This window comes from Larus michahellis, chromosome 3 (assembly GCF_964199755.1).
Source record: "Larus michahellis chromosome 3, bLarMic1.1, whole genome shotgun sequence".
Classification (NCBI taxonomy): domain Eukaryota; kingdom Metazoa; phylum Chordata; class Aves; order Charadriiformes; family Laridae; genus Larus; species Larus michahellis.
The window spans coordinates 130517416-130541585 of NC_133898.1; the positions used below are offsets into that span (position 1 = coordinate 130517416).

Below are 24170 nucleotides of genomic sequence, written 5' to 3' on the forward strand. Positions count from 1 at the left end.
GTTCCAGCTGCCGCCTGCTCCTCTCTTGCACCCCTGTCTCTGGAAAACTGGCTGGCGTTGAGAGCTGATGGAGATGCCTTGGATCAGCCACGGACCATGCTGCGAGGAGCCCCCCCCAGTTCCACCACGCTCGGCCTCCCCCAGCATGGCCGGAGGCACCACGCTCTCCCATGTCCCCACCTCGGCTGCTTTGCCAGGGGAAGCAATTGCTTCTGTAAAGTAATTAATATCAAAATTAAAGTGCCAAAGCCACAGCTCCCCAGAGGTTTTGGCTGCGCTCGGGGTTATTCCCATCCTGCTGCGGCTGAAAAGGAGCGCAAGGGAGTAGAGGCTTGGGCTGCCCAGCCTCCTCTGTGCCTTGGCTAGCACAGGACAGGGACATTGTGCCACCCGCCCCGGGACATGTCCTGCCAGGCCAATCCATCCCAGGTTGGCCACAGGCAGGGCACCCTGGCTGGGCCCTGGTTGGGAAGGTTAACTGGTCTGAACACCAGCAAAACGGGTCTGAAGGCCAGCAAGAGGACCTGGCACTGGTTTGTGAAGCAGGATGGGTGCAGCCTCCTCTCAGGAGAGGGTTTGCTCCCTGGGCCCTGCCTGGGCACGTCAGGCACGGGGCCAGACCAGAAATCCTCATCTCCTCCCCGCCTGCCAGCTCCACCGAGCGCTGGGAGGCAGGCAGAGCGCAGGCAGGCAGGGCAGCGGCCCCGGCACATCGAGGGAGGCTTTTTCTTCCCACAGATCTTCCGAGTGGCTCCTGGCTGCGTTTTTGGATGCAGAACGGAAAGTCCCTTCATCTGGGATTCAGATCCTGGAGGCTGTCACTGCGTGGACACTTCGGCAGCAGGACTTCGCGCGAGGCAGGAGGATGTGGGACTCACGGCGCAGAGGCACAGCCTGGGTGGTGGCAGCCTTGCTGGAGGGACTGGGAGTTTGAGATCCTGATGAGGATGGGATGGGGGAAGCACACCGCCGAGGCCGTTGGTGCGGAGGTGTGTGTGCATGGAGCAAGGACAGAGCCACCCCTCTGGGTGCCCTGATCGGGTCCAGGCTCCACCGCAGCTGGGTGTATCCCACATCACATCCCCGCCGCGCTGTTCCCTCCATCCCTTACCCAGCTCCCACTCCCGCCGAGTTGATTCACAATCTCCATCATCCCCCTCCAGGGCAGCTCTTCACCACCAGCCTCGGCCAGACCCGGCTGGGGAGGAGAGAAATGAGTCAAAGGGCAATTAAACATTAACAGCAGGCGGCTGCTGCAGGAGGACAGCTCACAGGGCTTCCTTTGTTCCAAAGGGGGTTTAATTTACAAAAATAACACAACTTAGAAGGTCACCGGCATGGCTAGACGTGACATGCGTGTGTAATCGTCTCCAAACATCCGGTCAGCTCTGTAAACAGACAGGAGAAACCCCCGAGACCGGTGGCCAGAGTCACCTGAGGAGCGAACAGGAGGGACCGCGCGTGGCACAAGAGACCTGGAGAGCCCCTGAGCAGCAGGAACGGAGGAAGCCGTTAAACCACTCCAGGCACCGAGATCTGACCTTCAAAGTGAAGTGCACCATTCAGCAACAGGATTATTTACCCTCCTCAACAGAAAGAAAAAATACAGAGAAATAGCTTTGCAGCAAGCCAGAATTAAGTGGTTTCCTCCATTAGACAAGTGGGGAGGATTCCAGGGAACTCCGCACTCCTATAAAATGGAACGAGACCCAGTCAGTGTAACTTGCGGCAGCTCCAGTGCCTGCCCTGCTGATCTCCCCCAGCCCAGCTTTTAATACACGCGGAAGAGGAAAAACAGAGCTACTTTAAATATTAACCTCCTGTAGCAGCATCTTCCCTTGGTTATTTCTACACCAGAGGAATAAAAAGTAATTCCCAGCAGGACAGCTTATTTCTTCTTCCCAGTAACCCAGCACCAGAAAACAGAGCAAGAACAAAATGATACTGGCTTTAAAGTCCCTTAGTGCTTGCTGCCAAAAGGGGTTGGGGGGTTGAAATCTACTGTTGATTTATGATATATTTTGAAAGGGAAACACAGAAAAACTGCCTTGAAGTGAAAAAAAAGTGAAAAAAACAAAAAATATTGCACTGACCACAAGAGAAAACACTTTTGAACAGGATACCTGTGGGGTAAGGATACATACGCACACACTCCGTGGCTTTCATTCCACAGCTTAGTGTCCTGGCCTTCCCTGCCCACCTCACGCAGCAGCAAGGAAGTAAAACTGGGTCCTGACAAAACCATGAGACACCGAGGGATCTCCCGTTTGGTCCCCCTAAGAGCCTGGCAGGGAGGGCCTGACCTCTTTCAGGAAGGCAACGGCCAGATCTTAAGCCTCTACGAGGACTTGTTGAAGTGGCCAGTAATGCTCCCCTCCACATGGCCAAGAGTATCCAAAGAAAACAGCAGCTGTGACAAGGTGGGAGCAACGCGCACCCGCCTGCTGATCAGCGCCCCGTAACACAACCAGCAAAGCAGGGCGACGCGCTGCTGCTGTGAGAAAAGAGGGCTGGGGGAGTACATGCCCCCCCCCTCCAGTGCTCACCAAACCCGAGAGCGCCGCGGGGCCAAGCGAGCGGGCAGATCGCAGGCACCCACGCTGCTCTGCGGTGGGGACAAAATTGTCTCCTCCTTGGGTCAGCACCCTCCTCCTGACTGCAAATAGCCACGGCACCCACACTCCAGGACAGTCCCCCATGGTGGCACCTACCCAGAGCCTGCCAACGCAGCGGGAGCAGAGGGCTGGGAGAGAGGGAAACCATGGCTTGAGGGCCTGCAGCCTTCGGGGCTCTTCCTAAGAGCTCAGGGAGACAGAAGGAGATGGTGGTAGGAGACTCCGTGCTATGATGAGGAGGTGTGTGCTGGGGGGAGAGCCTAGTCCTGCCAAAGGGACTATTCTTGGCACCACGACAGCTTGGGGAGGAGGCAGGGGACAAGCTGGGAAAGACTGGGACACTCTTGGAGCCAGTTTCTCCCTGCGGTACCAGAGGTTTCCTCAAGCAACCCACCCTTTTCCTCGCTGCCAAAAGCAGCATCACTGGAAGGAGCCAGCTTTGACCAAGGAGCTGAAGCGCCCCAGTGCTTGGCAGTGCCCATGCGGCTTTGGCATGGGCAGCCTTGCAGAGACGGCTCCAGGATAACCCAGGACTGACAACGCACTGCCCCTCCTGGGCATCCTCCACCCACGACGCCAACACTTTCAGGTGCAGCAGGTTTCGGGCCAGATCTCGCCCTGCCCTCACTGCATCCACAGGTTAGAGCCACACATCCAAACCCCTCCACGGCTGGTAACTCCCGGGAGGTGTTAACGCAGCGGGGAAGGCAGGGACCCCACCGCTTTCAGCACTTACGCCAACCACGATCTGGGGCCACGGATGCAGGGAGGGCTCTGGGGTCCCTCTCCCCTCCTCAGCACTCTGCCCCTTTTCCATCCATCGCAAGCGCACTGCGGTCGGATGCAGTCCTGCTTCCACAGCCCGTGCTGGGATTGTGTGTGTCCATGCCAGCGGTAAGCGTGAGGAGGAGAGGGGTGCCCCACGGCCGTATGGCTGTTTGGGAGCTAGCTGGGAGGAGGGGAAGGTTTCCAGGTCTGAATGGCTCTGTTCCCTACTTGATGTTTTTGAGGAGCGCGGTCCGGGCGTTCACCACCGCTTTGAAGGCGTCCTCGCTGCCGGGAGCCACACACTTATCGGGGTGGAGCAGCACGGCCAGCTTCCGATAGGCTTTGTTCACTTCATCCCTAGGAGATAAGACAAGAGTGAGGGGACCCATGCCACACACAGCCCAGCTCAGCCTTGCCCTGCCTGGCAGAGCACAGCAGGGCCAGGAGCCCCCCCTGTGCTCAACAGCCCTTTTGAACCCTTCCCTCACTGGCACCAAGGATCTCCAGGCTTTGGAGGTGATGCTATGGAGAAAGAGCTGTAGAAAAGCACACAAGGTACTTCTTGGTGTGGCATGAACCCCTCTCCTGGGGCAGATACACCCTCTCCACCACGGGACAGTGCCGGCACAAATGTTCCCATCACAGCAGACACGTGCCTGTGACACGTGCCGTGGTGTGCTGAGTCTCTGGCACCAGGAGAGCAGAAAGCTGGGAGACAGCGTGGGGGCACACACACCCTGACTCAGCTTCGCATCAAACCGCCTACGCACTCCGGGCAAAGGCATTGCACATCACTTCAGCCCTTCATGCCTTGGGTGTCTGGTCCACAGCAGGCATCGCGGCTCCAGCTGCAGGCTGGGGAGAGAGGGGGGCACCTCCTGAGAGAGGCGATTCCATCCATGCTGGCAATCACAGCACAAACTGCCCTGCAGAGCTCCTGATCTCTCCCCATGGATGAGGAGGGGTTAGGCTCAACACCTGTATTTCAGAGAGCCAATGGAAGGATCTATGAGTCCCAAATGATCTATGTTAGCCAAAAACCCACTCTCAGCCACTCCATAAGGTGTACACAAGGGTAGTCCTCGTGGTTCAGAGAGAAGAAAGCAAGGCATAGCTCTGGCAGCTTGTTTTAGCTGCCCAAGTCATCCAGCAGAACTGGGAGATTCAATATCCAACCTCTTACACAGGCAATGACCAGTTCCACCTGGCTAGAGGTCCTCTAAGGAAGACAGGAGAAAGCTTGTCTTGTGGGAGTACCACTTCCAGCTGAAAAAGCTGTAACATCAATCCCTTTTTGATAACTTGGGCAGCAGCATTACAGCAGCCTAAAAGCTTCTCCAGGTGTGGAGAGCAAGGAAGGTAAAGCTGGAGCTGCTCCAAACACATCTGGCAAGGGAGCGACCAGAGACGGCTCAGCCTGGAGGCAGGACGCAGGGCCAGGCAGGTGACAGGGCTGAAGTTCTCATGTTCATCATCTCCTCCTTCCCTCCAGCCAGGCTTGTCTATTAAAAGGGGAATTTTGGTGCTCAGGACCAAGGGTTTCTTTTGCATTGCCCCAGTTTTGTGGGTAGATACAAACTCCTTGTGCCTAGCTACTGGATAAACCAAGGTGAGCTTATCAGCAGGCACGTCACAGATCACGGATGCAACCAGCCTGTCAGGACAGGAAGATTAGGGACAGCCAGGCAATTACGGAAGTCTCTCTCACCTTGTGGCTCCGGGTTTGACCCCTAGCATGTCCCAGCTGTCCTTGCTGTTGCGGATCCTGCGAATGGCATCTGCCTGCTCTTTGGTGAAGCCAACCCCCATGCTGGAGGGGGGACGCTTCCCGCCGTTGTCACACAGCTCAATGATGGCAGAGTAAAAAGTCTGCGGACACAGGAAGGAGTCAGTGGAAATGAATGGTCCCCAAAGGTGGTGGCAGCACACAGGTGACCCCACTGCCCTCGCTGGCTGCAGACTCATCCTCCAAAGGATGGGGGAACACTTGGACAACTGCTAAATGTTCACGCCCCACTGCCTGGGCTGTGGGGGGCTGGGATACTCCAGGTCAGGGGGATCCCGTCCCTGCAAGGACCACGGGGCAGACTGAGGAGAAGGCCAGGGCCCACATTTATCTCAAACCCACTTCAGCTCAGTGCTAGACCCAAATAAGTGACACGGGCACCTCTGCATCGTGTTCCCAGTCCAGCAAGAGGGATCATAAACTCTGAGCAACGCAATGCTAGGGCCGGCTCAGGACTGGGAGGACCAATTCAGGCCCTGTGCCAAATGGCTACGGCTTACTCAGGGCGGCATTTCACTGGGAAGACACCTCTGGGGCAGCGGCCCCAGGGGTTTTGTGGGATCCAGGCAGTTCAGGAGACATTCTGCCATCGAATCCTGTGCCCTCACCACCATCACTACACCTCACCTGAAACATCTCGTTGATTCCTTCTCCTGTTTGCGCCGATGTCTCAAAGTAAAGAAAGCCCCGGCTCTCTGCCCAGAGCCGCCCCTCACTTTCATCCACACTGCGGTGCTTGGTGCAGTCGATCTAGACCGGGAGAAAAGGCAGAGACCAGAGCTCAGCCAGGGTCTGCAGCGGCAGCTGGAGGAACACAGCTCCAAGGCCGACTGTCTAACAGCAGGTAAGGAGCCTGTCTGGTTGGAGAGGCTGTTTGCTTATCTTGAAGGGACGGGAGGCAGCGTGAAAAGAAAGCACAGAAAATTCAAGTGAAAAGCCCTCTGAGAGTTTTTCTAGTCAGAGACAACATCACCTCTACTTCCTGACTGATGTGTGGCCACCACGTTCTCAAAACCCCATTGAAATTCGGTCTCCAGCGCTCCTCACACACAGATCTGGCTCTTAGAAAGTCTTCCCTACCGCCTATTTCCCTCACTACAGCTGGACCTCAACAGCTTGGGCTCAGGCTGGGAACACAACGAGCCCCGAGGGCTGGAGATCAGGGCCGTACGGCAGCCTGGCTCCCCGCCACAGCCCACCTTGTTCGCACAGACAACGAAGACGACGTTCTCCATGTTCCCGTGGGGGCCCAGCTCCTGCTTCATCTCAGCCAGCCACGTGTCCAGCGCATCGAAAGACTCCTTCTGTCCCACGTCGTAGACCAGGATGACCCCCTGCGTGTCCTTGTAAAACTCGTTCCTCACCTGCGGGGACAAAGGCAGGGCACTGGCATCAGGGACAGCCGGGCTGAGAGCCCACAGCCCGGCAGATTTGGGTGATCGCCATTTAAGTGGCACCTATTTGGTTCTGTGATAAAAATCTCACCTCCACACAAATAGAAGATGCCGGAAAAAGGACAGATGGGGAACCCAAATAATGCCCTCGCTGTGCTGCCAGAGGAGAGCGATCAGCCTGTAAAATACTCGCCTCCACACAAAAGAGCACGGACACACAATGGCAGACAAGGTGCCAGACCAGCTCCTGGGGAGACTGGGCGGCCTGGGAGTCGACAGAGGCTCCCGTGTGTGTCCCTGTGCACGAGGCAGCAGGGGAGAGCGAGGATCCAGGGTCAGCCCCTGGACAGACTGCGTGTCTAAGCCCAGCTACCGGAGGGATCCGCGGGATGTCTGCCTGGGAGTGTGGGTGTGCGTAAGGGGGGCTGTACCAGCAGCTGGAGCAGGGCTGCAGCCTCTGCGGCTTCTGTGCTCAGTGCCAGCAACTGGGGAGACCAAGGATCCCCAGGACAGCTGCTGGATTAGTGTCTGAGGTCAGCTACAGGACGGATACTGGAATAGAATAGACTGTTTCAGTTGGAAGGGACGTACAAGGATCATCTAGTGCAACTGTCTGACAGGGCTGACAAAAAGTTAAAGCATGTTATTAAGGGCATTGCCCAAACACCTCTTAAACACTGCCAGGCTTGGGGCATCAACTGTCTCTCCAGGAAGCCTGTTCCAGTGTTCGACCACCCTCTCAGTAAAGAAACGCTTCCTAATGTCCCATCTAAACCTTCCCTGGCACAGCCTTGAACCATTCCCATGCATCCTGTCGCTGGATCCCAGGGAGAAGAGCTCAGCACCTCCCTCTCCACATCCCCTCCTCAGGAAGCTGTAGAGCAATGCGGTCAGCCCCTCTTCTCCAAAGTAACAGGCGATAGGACAAGAAGAAATCGCCTCAAGTTCTGCCAGGGGAGGTTTAGGATGGATATCAGGAAAAATTTCTTCCCGGAAAGGGTTGTGAAGCATTGGAAGAGGCTGCCCAGGGCAGTGGTGGAGTCGCCATCCCTGGAGGGATTGAAAAGCCGGGCAGACGCGGTGCTGAGGGCCATGGGGTAGTGGTGGCCTTGGCAGGGTTGGGTTGATGACTGGACTTGATAATCTTAAAGGTCCCTTCCAACCTACATGATTCTATCCCTTTCTGCAGGGCTGCTCTTCAGTCACTCCTCTTGCCATTTATACTTGTGCCCAACTTTTTCTTTTCCCCTGTTTACTTATATTTTAGTATAAAACCAATTATACACCAATTATACACCAGAGATATGCTACATTCAGTATTAAATGCTGAAAATACAAAACCAAAGCAGCAACGCAGCATCAGTTTTCTGTCTTGTCACTCTTCAGTAAATACTTGCTGCGTACTTGTTCAGCAAATGTACAGTTTAAGCCCATTTACGCTTTTCAAGGACTCAGAGTCTTTCTGTTCTCCATTATCTCATATGGATTGGCTGTGGCAGAGCCAGAAAGTCGATACACATCAGCAGCTCATATATCTGGCAAGTGCTAACTGTGCTACAAAGACCTTTACTGACCACATCTGCATCAGATGAGTCTTTAGAGACTTCTATCCCAAAATTTCCTTATGCTGTCAGCCCTGTCCCACAATCTCCCTGCTGTATTCCAGGCTATTCTTAATTAATTGGTTACTTGTACTGTATCAGGACTTACAAACCCAAGCCAAGACTTGCGGCTATGCACACAGAGACAAATTTAACATAGAAAGCCTTGTTGTGCCCAAAACTTTAGAGCACGCGATAAGTAAACGCTGAGAACGCAAGGGAGGAATGGGAGGTTTACGAGCAACCAGATAAATAATAGTCACCTGGCCAGTACAAACCATTACATTCTCACTGTTGTCTCACTCTTTTGCCCTCCCTGATTTTCACTTTTTTATGTCACATTAGTATTTATCGTGTTATAAACTACTCTTTCCTAACATTCTATACATTTTTATTAGTCTCAGGATGATGCTTTACCAAGCAGCAACAGTATGATTATAATTGAGCATCCATTACACTGTTAAAACAATAGGATTATAATGGATAAACATTTAACGTTCCTTTCTCCCCCTTGTGAGCCCACTTTATTACTTGGTTTGTAATTGAAAATCAATGTGATTAGCAGTGAGCACAATCCAGCTTTGTGCCAGCTCTCCAAAGTGGATGTGGCAGTCTATGTGTTCAAATCCTAAAGTTTTATCCTGCAACCTCCTTTTTGTAAATAGTACCGCTTATTATTTGTATAGCAAATAATAATGGAACGGAACGGAATGGAATGGAACATTTCAGTTGGAAGGGACCTACAACAATCCTCTAGTTCAACTGCATGCGTTTACAGCACCTTGGTCATGGATTAGGATGCCAGTATGCTACAAATGCCCAAGGTAAGCTCCAAAGATCTCCCAATCTGAGGAAATTTAACCTCAAGGTGGGCAAATTGCTAAGCACAAGAAGCCACTTTGAAATAGGGCTAGCACCATGAGTGGTAGCTTGTAAAAGCCAAACCGTACACTCGTTACTCTTTCTATCTATCAGAGTTGTTTGTAGCTTTATAGATTTCAGTTTTAATAACTTTGTTTTCCTTCTCCTGATCAGCGAGAGAGACCAAGATGAGGCTACTGGTGCTGTCTGTGCCAGCGCTGGCTGTTTGTCGGTGTTGATCCGCACAGCCAGCCATGAACATACGTGTATAAGTCTTGTATAGGTGTGCTTGTGTGTGCCTACTGGGAATGCACACTCAGCCTCGCTACTGCTTGGACCTCGGAGAATGGAGCTGTGGCTCCTGAGTTTGGTAACTCCTAGCAGCCCAGAGTGGCTGCTCGCAGAAGCAGTGAGGGTTTCCAGTGCTGGCCTCCATTAGGTGTCCGTGGCAGGAAAGAAGGTGGTTTATTGTAGCATAGAAAGCTCGTAACTAATGTATTTTCAAGTTTCCCACCCCCAAACCCAATTTGGGGCAGAGCTGAGGAAAGCTGACGAGTGCCCAAATGCTTCTGAGATGGCCTGGCTGAGGCCAGAGCCGGGTCTGCCTTACCTCGTAGAAAAATGGGTGCCCCGCCATGTCAAAGATGTTCACCTTGATCTCTCGGTCTCTGATCTGCACTCTGAAAGAGAAATGGGAAATGCATTAGAAGGTTCTTCCTCAGCCCTTGCACAGGCTGTGCCCCGCAGGAACACCCTTTATCTCTGTCAGCCCTCCCCAGAGAAAGAGCTGGGTGACTGGGGACAGAAAAATTGGTAAGAAGTTCTGAGTGCTGGGGTTTAACGGCCAGAAAACTGCCTCTAGAGTCAGTCAGACGAGGAGGACAGCACCACCTCTGGATGTAACACGCTATCGGGGGAGCTATGCTACCAGACGAAGGCTTATTATGCTGATTATCCTATTATTAAAGCAGAAATGCAGATTATGGTGTGGAAACTAAGCAGCCTTGGCAGAGCCAGGCGCGCTTGCCTCAGGGCAGTGTGGTCACTCAGGAGCAGCGGGAGGTGGGATAGCCCCACCACACATCTTCCCTCTGCCCCTGTGGAGACAAGCGTCTCCCACAGCAGACCCTCGCCTGCCATCTGCGACCATGCAGCTCATCCCACTCTCCCGGCACTCACGGCTCCTCAGTGTGAAGGTACTTACTTTGTGACACCGTAGTCGATACCAATAGTCGCCAGGTATTTGGGAACGAACCTCTTCTCACAGTAACGCTTTATAATGCAGCTCTGTGAGAAAGAACAAGGGAGTCTCAAGCAGGAGGGCACTGTGCACCATAATATTCACATTACCAGGGAATTCGCTGTCAGCCCCCAGCCAGCAGGACGGCTGCAGAGTCATCAACTCTCCCTAAGTCCCTAAACTAACTAATTAACCCACAATCAAAGCACAAAACTTTACCAGGAACAGTTTTCTTTCTGCAAGGGAAGGAAAGGCCAGGATCCCAGCCCCTGGCTGTCAGTTATTCCTTACCTGCTTGGAGCTAGGAGTGACAAGACACTGATTTATTCCCCCACAGTAAACACCCAGCCTACAGGAGCTGTGTGTTCAGGGTCCTGGGGGCAGGCAGCTCCCCAAAAGCCAAAAAGAACATTTCGTCAGCCCAAGAGACATATTCAGGGTTCCACCAGGTCCCCCCACCCCTGCTCCTGCCCCTGCAGAGGAGTTGGCTGCTATCGGGCATTGAGAGATAAATACCATAACGACAAATGTCACCTGCCACCTCTTTGCCCACTCACTCTCTTCTGTAAGACCCCTCTGGATTTTCTTGCCATCAGTGAGGTATTTGTCTGTCTCAAGGGAGCCCTTGTGCTGTTAGCAGTGTAACGGGACTACATCGGTAGTAGAATTGAGAAGCTCAACAGGAGCCAGCGCACAGCAGCCAGAAACCCCCCCGCAGCCTGGGCTGCATCCCCAGCAGCGTGGGCAGCAGGGCGAGGGGGGGATTCTGCCCCTCTGCTGCGCTCGGGGGAGACCCCCCTGCAGTGCTGCCTCCAGCGCTGGGGCCTCGGCACAGGAGAGACACGGAGCTGTTGGAGCGGGGCCAGAGGAGGCCCCGGAGATGCTGGGAGGGCTGGAGCCCCTCTGCTGGGAGGACAGGCTGAGAGAGCTGGGGGGGTTCAGCCTGGAGAAGAGAAGGCTCCGCGGAGACCTTCCAGCCCCTGCCAGTCCCTCAAGGGGCTCCAGGAAAGCTGGGGAGGGACTCTGGAGCAGGGAGGGGAGCCGTGGGACGAGGGGGAAGGGTTTTACACTGAAAGAGCGTGGATTTAGATGAGATATTGGGAAGAAATTCTTTGGTGTGAGGGGGGTGAGCCCCTGGCCCAGGTTGCCCAGAGAAGCTGTGGCTGCCCCATCCCTGGAGGGGTTCAAGGCCAGGTTGGCCTGGGCTTGGAGCAACCTGGGCTGGTGGGAGGTGTCCCTGCCCAGGGCAGGGGGTGGCACTGGCTGGGCTTTAAGGTCCCTTCCCACCCAAACCATTATGTGATTCTATGATTTATTTAGCAAACAACAACAGGACAGCACTTAATGGAACACAGCTGGGAGAGGAAATAACACCCTGGAGAAGAGATAGTCCTTCATCACAGCAGGAGGAAGGGGAAAACCCTGACTAAAGCCAAACCGGGGAGGGACGGGATTCCCCCAGTGCCCCCGGGGAAGGCACCCACACCTTCTGCCCTCAGGCGCTGCGTGGCCGTGCGGGCTCCCTGTGAAGGAGGCGGACACGCGAACAGCTGTTCCTGAGCAGCCGCATCACGGAAGGACCCGGCCCACAGAGAGGGGAACGCTCTGGGGCCCGTGCGGCAGGCGGCGACTATAGAGGCGGCCACTGACAGCGGCGGGCGCCGCCATGACACCCGCCATCACCCGCCCTAGGCCCCGCCCCTTGCCACGCAGCCAATCAAAACCAATCAAACCCGCCCTTATGACGCGAGGCCCCGCCCCCACAGCTGTCAATCTCCCACTCGCCCCAACCTCCCTCCTCGCAGCGCACGGCACCGCCTGCCTCCGATTGGCTCCCACCGGCCAGCACAGCCACCAATCCGCGGCCTCGCTACCAGCGTGGCCGCCTGCACCCGGCTCCCCCATTGGCTAACCCGCCTGCCCGCCAGCGCCCGCCCGCCAATGGCAGCGCCTCACCTTGCCCACCTCCGCGTTGCCCATGGAGATGACTTTAATCCGCAGCGACTTGCGCGTCTCCTTCCGCTTCGGCGGATTCGCCTCCATGGCGGGCCTGGCCGGGCCCGGTTGAGGCGGCGGAACGGAGGAGGGCGGGCGGGAGGGAGCGCAGCGGGCCCGAGGCCGCCTCGCTGCCCTGCGCCGCCGCTCGCGCGAGACTTCCGCCGCCCAGCCCGCACTTCTCGCGAGATTTGGCGAGAGCGGCGGCGCGCGCCGCGCTGAGGGGAGCCGCTACCGGCCGACAGGGGGCGGCACAGAGGGGGCGGGGGCGGGGCCGGTCCGCAAGCATTGCCCTGCCTGCGCTGCCTGCGCTGCCTGCCCTGCCTGTACTGCCTGCTCTGCCCCGCCTGTACTGCCTGTACTGCCCTGCCTGTACTGCCTGCACTGCCTGTACTGCCTGCACTGCCCTGTACTGCCTGCACTGCCCTGCCTGCCCTGCCTGCACTGCCTGCCCTGCCCTGCCTGCACTGCCTGTACTGCCTGCACTGCCCTGTACTGCCTGCACTGCCCTGCCTGCACTGCCCTGCCTGTACTGCCCTGCCCTGCCTGTACTGCCTGCCCTGCCCCGCCTGTACTGCCTGCACTGTACTGCGTGTACTGCCTGCACTGCCCTGCCCTGCCTGCCCTGCCTGTACTGCCTGCACTGCCCTGTACTGCCTGCACTGTACTGCCTGTACTGCCCTGCCTGCCCTGCCCTGCCTGTACTGCCTGTACTGCCCTGCCTGCGCTGCCTGCCCTGCCCTGCCTGTACTGCCCTGCCCTGCCTGTACTGCCTGCCCTGCCCCGCCTGCACTGCCCTGCCCTGCCTGCACTGCCTGCCCTGCCTGCACTGCCTGCACTGCCTGTACTGCCTGCACTGCCCTGCCTGTACTGCCTGTACTGCCCTGCCTGCACTGCCTGCCCTGCCTGCACTGCCCTGTACTGCCCTGCCTGCACTGCCCTGTACTGCCTGTACTGCCTGCACTGCCCTGCCTGTACTGCCTGCCCTGTACTGCCTGTACTGCCCTGCCTGCCCTGTACTGCCCTGCCTGCACTGTACTGCCTGCCCTGTACTGCCTGTACTGCCCTGCCTGTACTGCCTGCCCTGTACTGCCTGTACTGCCCTGCCTGTACTGCCCTGCCTGCACTGTACTGCCTGCCCTGTACTGCCTGCCCTGCCCTGCATGTACTGCCCCACCTCCCCTGCCTGCACTGCACTGCCCTGCCTGTACTGCCTGCACTGTACTGCCTGTACTGCCCTGCCTGCCCTGCCTGTACTGCCCTGCCTGTACTGCCTGTAGTGTACTGCCCTGCCTGCACTTACTGCCTGTACTGCCCTGCCTGTACTGCCTGCCCTGCCTATGCTGTACTGCCTGCCCTGCCTGTGTTGTAGTGCCTGCACTGTACTGCCCTGCCTGCCCTGCCTGTACTGCCTGCGCTGTCTGCACTACCCTGCCTGCCCTGCCCTGCCTTGCCTGTATTGCCCTGCCTTTAGTGCCTGCCCTGCCTGTACTGCACTGCCCTGCCTGCCCTGCCTGTACTGCACTGCCCTACCCTGCCTGTACTGCCTGCCCTGCCTGCCCTGTACTGCCGGCCCTGCACTGCCTGCCTGCCTGTACTGCTTGTACTGCCCTGCCTGTACTGCTTGTACTGCCCTGCCTGCCCTGGGAGTCGGCAGTGAGGTGCCGTAGGGAGGGGACAGGCTGGGGCCAGTGTCCCCTGGCTGCCCTGGGGAGCAGGGGGAGGGCGGCCGCCCGCTCCCCTCGCGCAGGGCCTGCCCTCGCCCCTGCGTCCCCTGCCCTCTCCCAGCACCTCCGGGGCGTCGAGCGCAGCACCGCCACAGCGCCGCGGTCCTGTCCCCTCCTGGGCGCTCCCAGGCCGTCCCGCCATCCTCATGGGCTGAGCTGTCAGGCTTTGTGCAGCCCTGGAGAGCGCCAGGTAGAGCAGCTGGGGGCCACAGGACCGGAGATGTCCCCCTTGCCATGGCCGTGGGGAGATGTTCCCTGGCAGTCAGGGCGCCCATCTCCTCTCACTCCAGCTGGGTCCCAGCAGGATGGAGACCGGGCCGGGCTGGGGAGGTTGGGCAGGAGGCACCTCACAGCCTTTCTCTTCCACCAAAGGGTGGAAGAGGTGAGTTTGGAGCTGTTGGGGTGGATGTTGAAACAGTTCTTGGGGGGCAAATGGGCCCTCCTTGAGGGTGGGCCCCTCGTGAAATAGCTTCTTGAGGGGAAGACATTGCTTGTTGCTGAGACAGGTGGTCTTGGGTGACACCAGAGCTGGCAGTGGCCCCATGCACCCCAGGACATGGCCCATGGGGTCTGAGCACAGGTGACCATCCCTGTGCTGGAGCTAACCTGGGGCAGGGCCATCCACAGGGATGCGTGTTGTAAATAATGTCCTTATTTGCTCCTTGTAGCCCAGCAAGATCCCGTCGAGAAGGGGAACTTTTGCACCATGCCTCGAAGACAAGGTACCAGGAGGGGACACACGGCTGGAGGGTTTGAGACCCTCTTCCCAGGGGGGTCAAAGCCACCTCTTGGCAAGGAGATCTTCAGGCAGGGCACGCATGGTCTGAGCATCTCTTGGCTCTCTGGGGACTTCACCCTCAGGATGGAGATGGACATGGGAGGGGGTTTCCTCAGTTGAGATGCCCTGAGCTTAGGGATCCTGTGACCCCACCACCACGTCCTGCTGGGAGCACATGTCTGGATGGAGAGAGGTTCGGTCTGGAAGTGGGGTGCTGGGGGTGTGTGGGGGTCACTGGTGTGTGCGATGGACTAGGGACACCGGCTGTCGAGTCCTCAACATCTCATAGAATCATAGGGGTGGTTTGGGTGGGAAGACCATCTAGTCCAACCCCCTGCCCTGGGCAGGGACACCTCCCACCAGCCCAGGTTGCTCAAAGCCCGGCCAACCTGGCCTTGAACCCCTCCAGGGATGGGGCAGCCACAGCTTCTGGGCAACCTGGGCCAGGGGCTCACCACCCTCAGCATGAAAAATTTCTTCCTGAAATCTCATCTGAATCTCCCCTTTTTTAGTTTAAAGCCATTACCCCTTGTCCTACCGACTTGTCCCCTCTGTCTTCTGGCTTTCTCCTGGCTGGCAACGAGAAGCTGCTTTTTGACAGGTCTGTTATGGGCTGTTTGGGATCTTCTGCCTCATTATCTGGTCTCATAAATCTTTGCCAAAAGCGTCCTGCCATTATCCGTCTCTGGGTGTTTTATGGCTCCAGCTCTGTTCTTCATCTTCATGTCGCCTTATCTTCAGCTTTGTTCTTCTCTGTTATCTTCGGTTGGTTCGTCGTCTTCCCACTGTCTGGCCCTGTGATGAAACCAGGAACGTGTCTCTGTGCCAATTGAAGCTGATTCTTTTAACCCTTCCTTCGCTGGTCCTCTGCATCCACGTGCAGACCTTTCTGGTCATACGGGTGTTATTGTTTGTCACAAATCCCTCTGGCAGCTGATTGGGGTGAATCCAGCCCTTCCTCCTTGAGCTGTTGGTGGGGACATCTCTGGGCAGCTCCTCGCCTTGGCCCAGGGCACTGTGCCCCCTCCCAAGCCATGAGGGATCCCACCTGTTCAGTAGCAACGTAGGAATGGGCTTATAATTCCCAGTGCCACGCAGGAGCCAAGCGCTGCCCTGCCCTGATCCCAGCAGAGTGAGAGACGTGAGGTTGGGGTTTTCTTTCCACAATTTATTCATCCTTGGCTGAGTGTGTCCTTTAGTTTGTTTGGAAAAGAGGAGAAAGAAAGAAAGAAGGTCATTTTTTCCTCCTTGTTTTGCTGCCAGATGTAAAGGCCTCTGTGGGGTTGTCTCCGGGTTGGGGGTAACGGAGCCCCCCTGTGCAGGGACAGGAGGACGAAGGGGGTGGCTTAGCACCGTGCCAACTTTGGCACTGAGTTTGGGCAGTGTAAAGGGCTTACTGCAGCCCTGATGACTTATAGGTCTGGGATATGGTAACAGACACCAGACCAGCAGCTTTAGGGATAAACAATTTATCTCTAAATAACGGTGCGGTAACAAATACAGATGAGTAGTGCAATTATCCAATTACAGTAACAAATACAGATGAGTAGTGCAATTATCCAGGTCATAATGACAGCAAATCCACTAATTCACTAATATGGGGCTAGACTTAATATCTGGGCGTGCAAAGGTTTACACGACGGTGGATATCAGGCAGGGAGCAGGGCATGGCTTCTTCTCCGGGCAAGCGACTTGGACCAGCCGACCAGGCTTGGGTTATCCCAGATTCCCTGATGGCACCGTCCTTTTTAATTGTTGTGTTGCAGAAGCAGCATTTTGGGCTCGTTAACCCATCATCTTCATCACATCCCGCCTCTGCTCCCTTTCTGTGCCGGTTCTGCCCTTGGCGTATGTGGGGCCTGGAAATACTGTGTGACATGACATGAGCCTCACATTTCACCCCTCGTTTGGTGGGGAAAAGGGGGGGTCATCTTGTCGTGGTGGTGTAAGGTCAAGACCAGTGTCGATTCCTCCCACCTCCACCCCTAGGGGTTTCGGGGATGGAGGGGAGTTTGGTTATGGAGGGATGAAGGATTACGTTGAGTCAATACGGTGGTGGCCGAGAAACCATCAGAACAGTGCAAACTGAAAACCAAGCACTAATATGTAATGAGGTGACTAAACCAAGTAAGAAATGGCTCAAAATAAGGATAAAAACTGAGGGACGAAGTTGAATCCCAGAATCACAGACCAGCAGGGGTTGGAAGGGACCTCTGGAGATCATCCCGTCCAACCCCCGGCCAGAGCAGGGTCACCCAGAGCAGGTGGCACAGGAACGCGTCCAGGCGGGGTTGGAATGTCTCCAGAGACGGAGACTCCCCCACCTCTCGGGGCAGCCTGTGCCAGGGCTCTGCCACCCTCACAGCAAAGAAGTTCCTCCTCACGTTGAGATGGAACTTCCCATGGTCAAGTTTGTGCCCGTTACCCCTTGTCCTGTCCCTGGGCACCACTGAGAAGAGCCTGGCCCCATCCTCCTGACACCCCCCCTTTCAGTATTTACAAGCGTTGATAAGGTCCCCCCTCAGTCGTCTTTTTTCCAGACTGAAAAGACCCAAATCCCTCAGCTTTTCTTCATCAAAGAGACGTTCTAGTCCCCTCAGCATCTCGGTAGCCCTTTGCTGTCCCCTCTCCAGCAGTTCCCTGTCCTTCTGGACCCGGGGAGCCCAGAACTGGCCCCAGTGCTCCAGCTGTGGCCTCCCCAGGGCAGAGCAGAGGGGGAGGATGACCTCCCTCCACCTGCTGGCCACATATTCCTGTAAGGAGAGGGGAGACCACCCTGGATTCCCACCAGCCATGTTTGACTAATTTTTTGAGCACGTTCCAGGGTTTGTGTGCTCCGTGGTGTCCCGGTGGACAGGTATCAGTGTTTGTTGTGCCTGCTCCCTCCTCTGCTTCGAGAGTCAACGTAGGGCTGCGTGCTGCAAAAACTCTTCCATCAGAGGTTAGGGGGAGGGGGTATAGTTAGTTGACAGCGCTTGGCAAGCAATAATTAGGGCAGTATAGTTAAAATGACATCCAAGTAGGGTAGTAAAGTTAAAGATACACAGATAAATTAATGCAGATGGAGTATGGTTATATGTAGTGCCAATATCTACAAAAGAAAACGAAGACCATGAAGGTACAGAGCCGTTCCTGCCGCACATGGCTGTTGTCTCAGCGGGTTTATCGGGCACGTTATGAAATGTCAGGCTCCCCCAAGGGAATTAAGACACATCTTGGAGGCTCTAAAGGGATTTGCTTCACACGCAAACCCCAGCCCTGGCTCGGGGACACAAGCTTCGGCGTCTCCTGATCACCAGCCTTTCAGTCCCTGCTGAGTCTCCCATGGGTCACCCCTGCGGCTTTTGGTGACAACGCGTGGTCAGCATGATTTAGACGTTGCCGCCTGTGTCTGTGCTGAGCCTGGGTTGCTCGTGCGGGTGTAGCCAACAGTTCTAGATGGCGGAGGCTGGATGTTTTGCCTGACAATGGCCCTGCCACTGTCACTCTGCTGTATTTGATGGTCTGGAGCAGCCATACTTGAGGTGTAAAGCTGTGGTGGTGACACCCTTGCCCATGTCCCCTGAGTATCCCTGGGACAGGGTGGCTTGCACAGCTTCGCTGGCCTTGGGGAAAGAAAGAGCCAGTGGTGTTTGGGGGTGAGTGTGACTCAGTTTCCCCATCCCTGAGCCGGGGTGTTGGTGTGCTGCACTGGTGGGGTGGTGCAGGGCACAGCACTGTCCTCGGACCTTCTGCTGGGGCAGAATAACCACGATTCTCATCTGTGGATGTCTGGGTTCCAGGAGGCGTTGGGGACGGTCCTGTGGCCTTTGCAGCCCCCAGCATAAGTGCACCCCCTCCCTGAAGGTCTGCATGGAGCTTCTCTGCGTCACTGCAAGTGCTGGGGAGACGGGGCAGGGTGCCATCAGCTGGAGATAGCCCCAGGTCATCCCAGAGCACCGGGGAGGTGTGGCTGGGGCTCAGGTGACCTGTTGATTTGCCCACAGCATCTTCTGGAGCTGGGGCATCTCAGGCTGGCACCCCTGTGAACACCAGTGCTCCCAGCAGAGATGCCCACAGGTTCACCCTTGTAGCCGGAGGGAGGGCAGTGCCTGGCTTCTCGCCACAGATCCTCCTCCGTCTGCTGCTGCCAGCAATCCATGTGCAGCCACCATCACCTAGCACTGTGGCAGTGTTCCTTCTCCTGGTCCTTGTCCCTCCTGTGCCACACATGTGGAAGAAATGGATCCTTGTGCAAGAAGGGACCTGGACAGGCTGGAGAGCTGGGCTTGTGTGAACCTCATGAAGTTCAACCAGGCCAAGTGCAAGGTCCTGCACATGGGTTGGGGCAAACCCAAGCACAAATCCAGGTTGGGGGATGGAGGAATGGAGAGCAGCTCTGAGGAGAAGGACTTGGGCTTGGGGGTGTTGGTGGGTGAGAAGCTCCACAGGAGCCAGCACCGTGCACTGGCAGCCCAGAAACTGCCCCCCCCCGCAGCCTGGGCTGCATCCCCAGCAGCGTGGGCAGCAGGGCGAGGGGGGGATTCTGCCCCTCTGCTGCGCTCGGGGGAGACCCCCCTGCAGTGCTGCCTCCAGCGCTGGGGCCTCGGCACAGGAGAGACACGGAGCTGTTGGAGCGGGGCCAGAGGAGGCCCCGGAGATGCTGGGAGGGCTGGAGCCCCTCTGCTGGGAGGACAGGCTGAGAGAGCTGGGGGGGTTCAGCCTGGAGAAGAGAAGGCTCCGCGGAGACCTTCCAGCCCCTGCCAGTCCCTCAAGGGGCTCCAGGAAAGCTGGGGAGGGACTCTGGAGCAGGGAGGGGAGCCATGGGACGAGGGGGAAGGGTTTTACACTGGAAGAGGGGAGATTTGGATGAGCTATTGGGAAGAAATTCTTTGGTGTGAGGGGGGTGAGCCCCTGGCCCAGGTTGCCCAGAGAAGCTGTGGCTGCCCCATCCCTGGAGGGGTTCAAGGCCAGGTTGGCCGGGGCTTGGAGCAACCTGGGCTGGTGGGAGGTGTCCCTGCCCAGGGCAGGGGGTGGCACTGGCTGGGCTTTAAGGTCCCTTCCCACCCAAACCATTCCGTGATGCTGTGAAGAAACAAGGAGAGGTGTGAGAGGTGGCTCATTGCATGTGAGAACCACCAGGGCATGTCCCCGGCCGTCATGCAAGCGATGTGGTGAGTGTTGGTGCAGGAGTGGACGCAGGTGTGCGAGAGCCGGGGCAAACACCCTGAGTGCTGGGGTGTGGGACCAGCCACAGGGTGCTGGCCCGTGGCCTCGGGACCTGGCTGTGCCCGAGGTGCGTGGCTGGGGAAGGGATGGATGGCTCCATGCTGGAGACCCCGCTGCAGTTGCCGCAGCAGCTCAGTGGCCATGGAAACAGCTGCAGGAGAGCAGGGGGGATGCGAGGAAGGAGGGAGCAGACTAGACCAGGGATGGACGTGTCTGACAAAGGTGGTGCCCAGGGCGAGCAGCTCCTTGCCATCCTCCCGACATGACTGTCACAGCTCTGGCTGCCTCCGGGTCGCTGCCTTCCCCCAGCGCACACCAGCCAGCTCCCTCTGAGCCACGCCGGAGAGGGATCCCAGGGCTCGGGACATGGCCATCCCTCTTGGTGCCCCAAATGCCCACCCTGCCCGCCATGCTGAGCTGGGACAGTGTTTCTGAGCCCTAGGCGAGGATGCGTCCGTGTGTCCCCAGAGCATCTCAGGCCCCAAGTGATTTGGCGTCCCCGCTTGCCTGCTGGAGAGGTGGCGGGGACCTTGCCGTGCCAGAGAGACACGCTTGGATCCCTCTGGGCAAGGCTGGAGCGTGTTGGGGTCCCCGTTGTGGCAATGACAGGTAGGGGCTGAGGGGCAGCGCTGGCGGCGGGCAGGGTTTAACTCTTCTCCACACCATGAATGAGGAGGAGCCACATGCCCGAGGGGACCTGGACCCCTGTCCCAACCTCTGCAGATGCATCCCGACCCTGGGCAGGGATGCTCATGTCCATCCGTGGTCTTTGAGGGCGGAGATTCTGCTGGGATTTTCCAGCGGCAATGACTTTTGGGGTTCAAACCAGCCCCCTATGGTTCAGGTGTGGGATCTGGGCTTGTCGAGGGTGGGGTGTGTTGGCGCTGGCGGCTCAGTGAGGGCTGTCCTCAGGTCCCCAAAGTGGCCATGGAGGACTCCTTGGCCACCCCGCAGCACCGTCCTGATAACCACCGTGTCCCTTCGTGGCAAGCTGATGGCCTCGCAATTCCCCGTGAGCAAAGGGAGGAGGGTTCCTGGGCTGGGGGGACTTGCTGCCTCTGCTCCAGGCCCTTCCCTCATCGTCAGGTTTTACTCTGAGGCTTTTAATTCACAATAAAAATGACTGCAGCTGCTTCTGCAAGTTCACTGATGATACCAAACTGGGAGGGGTGGCTGACACCCCAGAGGGCCGTGCCGCCATCCGGCGTGACCGAGATAAGCTGGAGCACTGGGCAGAGAAGAACCTCATGAGGTTCAACAAGGGCAAGTGTAGGGTCCTGCACCTGGGAAGGAAGAATGTCAGGCACCAGTATAGGTTAGGGGTGGACCTGCTGGAAAGCAGCTCTGAAGAAAAGGATCTGGGGGTCTTGGTAGACAGTAAATTATCCATGAGCCAGCAATGTGCCCTTGTCGCCAAGAAGGCCGACGGAATTCTGGGCTGCATAGGGAAGAGTGTGGCCAGTAGGTCAAGGGAGGTCATTCTCCTCCTTTACTCTGCCCTGGTGAGGCCACAACTGGAGTACTGTGTCCAGTTCTGGGCTCTTCAGTTCAAGAGAGACCGGGAACTGCTGGAGAGAGTCCAGCGAAGGGCAACTAAGATGATTGAGGGGTTGGAGCATCTCCCTGATGAGGAAAGGCTGAGAGAGCTGGGACTCTTCAGCCTGGGGAAGAGAAGGCCGAGGGGAGACCTTATTATGGCATACAAGTATCTAAAGGGGGGGTTTAAGGAGGATGGAGCCAGACTCTTTTCAGTGGTTCCCAGTAACAGGATGAGGGGTAACGGGCACAAGCTGGAACATAGCAAGTTCCGATCAAATATGAGAAAAAACTTTACGGTGAGGGTGACAGAGCCCTGGAACAGGCTGCCCAGGGAGGGTGTGGAGTCCCCTTCTCTGGAGACTTTCAAGACCCGCCTGGATGCAGCCCTGAGTGATGTGCTCTGGGCAATCCTGCTTTGGCAGGGGAGTTGGACTAGATGATCTCTAGAGGTCCCTTCCAACTCTGAAAAATTCCGTGATTCCGTGATTCTGGGGCTGGGCCTGACCAGGGACGCTCGGGAGCCCCTTGGCCTGTGACTGCTGCCATGTCCCCGGTGCCAGCCCTCCAGCCCCCTGGGAACACGGCTCTTCGTGCGGCTGCTCCGCCACCCGGGGAATCGGCAACGCGGATTAACTCCCCAAATGTTTTAATTAAAACATGGTTGCCCCGTGAGGAGGATCGTGAGGCACCAGCTATTACCTAATTACATGATCCAACCCGGGGGCTTTGCCGTGTGGGAAGAGACGCAGCAAAAAGCTCGGAGATGGGGGGGGGGACCTGCGGCAGCCCGGTGCCACCACCTCCCTGGTGACCTGGCCCTCCCTGGCCAAGGTGCCCTGTCACCTCCAGCCTTGTCCTTGTCCCCAGGCCACGCCAAGGGGCAGGGCAGCATCTCTGCCGGCTGACTCGCGTTTGTGAGGGGGTCTGGCGCAGGGAGGGCTCGAGCTCTGCAGATGGGACACGCCGTGGCTGCGGGGTGGCAGCGGGCGGCCTGTGGGGACCCCAGGGCACGAGGGGCACAGAGTCCCCTGTGCCGGGCTGGCCAGATGGGAAAAGAGGCGGGATGGGCCCAAACGGTGGGAAAAAGGTGTGGAAACTGCTGTGCCGTGTCGTGCTATGCTGTTTTGAACCAGGCTGTGCTGTACTGTGCTGTGCCATGCCGTGCTGTGCCGTACCAGGCTGTGCCGTACCAGGTTGTGCTGTGCCATGCTGTGCCATGCCGTGCTGTGCCACACTGTGCCATGCCGTGCCGTGCCATGCCATGCCGTGCCGTGCCATGTCGTGCCGTGCCACACCATGCTGTGTCGTGCCATGCCATGCCGTGCCGTGCCATGCCATGCTGTGCCGTGCCATGCTGTGTCGTGCTGTGCTGTGCCGTGCCATGCCATGCCGTGCTGTGCCGTGCCATGCTGTGCCACGCTGTGCCGTGCCGTGCCATGCCATGCCATGCCGTGCCATGCCATGCCATGCCGTGCCGTGCCATGCCATGCCATGCTGTGCCATGCCAGGTTGTGCTGTGCCATACCGTGCCATGCTGTGTCGTGCCATGCCGTGCCGTGCCGTGCCATGCTGTGCCGTGCCGTGCAATGCTGTGCCACGCTGTGCCATGTCATGCAGTGCCATGCCGTGCCGTGCCATGCCGTGCCGTGCCGTGCCATGCTGTGCTGTGCCATGCTGTGCCATGCCGTGCTGTACCATGCCAGGTTGTGCTGTGCCATACCGTGCCATGCCGTGCCGTGCCATGCCGTGCTGTGCCGTGCCATGCTGTGCCGTGCCGTGCCATGCTGTGCCACGCTGTGCCATGTCATGCTGTGCCATGCCATGCCGTGCTGTGCCATGCCGTGCCGTGCCATGTTGTGTCGTGCCATGCCGTGCCGTCCCATGCCGTGCCATGCCATGCCGTGCCGTGCCATGCTGTGTCGTGCCATGCTGTGCCATGCCATGCCATGCTGTGCCGTGCCGTGCCATGCCATGCCATGCCGTGCTGTGCCGTGCCATGCCGTGCCGTGCCATGCCGTGCCGTGCCATGCTGTGTCGTGCCATGCTGTGCCATGCCATGCCATGCTGTGCCGTGCCATGCCATGCTGTGCCATGCCATGCTGTGTCGTGCCATGGCATGCCGTGCCGTGCTGTGCTGTGCCGTGCCGTGCTGTGCCGTACCACACTATACCCTTCTTCACGCCCTTCTGCAGCCCCGTGCCCTGCCACCTCCTCATGTCCCAGCCCTGCCAGGCCTCCCTGGTCTCTGGGTCTCCTCCATCTCATCCTCCAGTGGACCCCAAAGACTGGGGGCTGCGACAGCGACCGCGGTGGGAACGCCATCGCCTCTGCATGCTGGATCGTGGCCCCTGCTCTCTCCACCCCGCCTGGGTGTCGGGCAAGCCGGGACCCCGCGTTCCCGTTTTTTGTGCCAAGCGGGAGTCGCAGGTTTTGGGAGGTGACAACGGCAACTGCAAGAGCCGGACTAAGGGCAGGAGACGATCAGTGCTCACATCCAGGCCCTGGTTCATGCATGCGTGGCCAGGACCACCAGCAGTGCAGGGACCTGCGTGGGGTGGCTCCCTGCCTCAGTTTCCCCTTCAGCAGCAGGGCGTTGCTGCATCATCTCAGTGCTGCTCAGGGCACTGCGGCAGTAATGCAAAGGAAAGGCACCTCAGG

The 24170-nt window shown here is 57.6% G+C and overlaps 2 protein-coding genes across 2 annotated transcripts in view; one reads left to right on the forward strand and one right to left on the reverse strand.

Moving 5' to 3' along the window:
- Positions 1-1277: 1277 nt before the first annotated feature.
- Positions 1278-12626, reverse strand: DNAJC27 (DnaJ heat shock protein family (Hsp40) member C27). The gene is made up of 7 exons (XM_074582161.1): positions 12222-12626; positions 10230-10312; positions 9636-9705; positions 6369-6533; positions 5797-5919; positions 5092-5252; positions 1278-3740 (listed from the first exon to the last, which is right to left on the reverse strand). Exons 1-7 carry the CDS (start codon positions 12306-12308, stop codon positions 3608-3610), a joined length of 822 nt encoding a protein of 273 aa, XP_074438262.1. The 5' UTR covers positions 12309-12626; the 3' UTR covers positions 1278-3607.
- A 1447-nt stretch (positions 12627-14073) lies between these two features.
- The window catches only part of EFR3B (EFR3 homolog B), a 65777-nt gene continuing 55680 nt past the window's right edge, over positions 14074-24170 (forward strand). The window contains exons 1-2 of the mRNA XM_074582167.1: positions 14074-14177; positions 14656-14709. Coding sequence (XP_074438268.1) covers positions 14694-14709 — 16 coding nt within the window. The 5' untranslated portion in view covers positions 14074-14177; positions 14656-14693. The remainder of the gene's footprint in view (positions 14178-14655; positions 14710-24170) is intronic.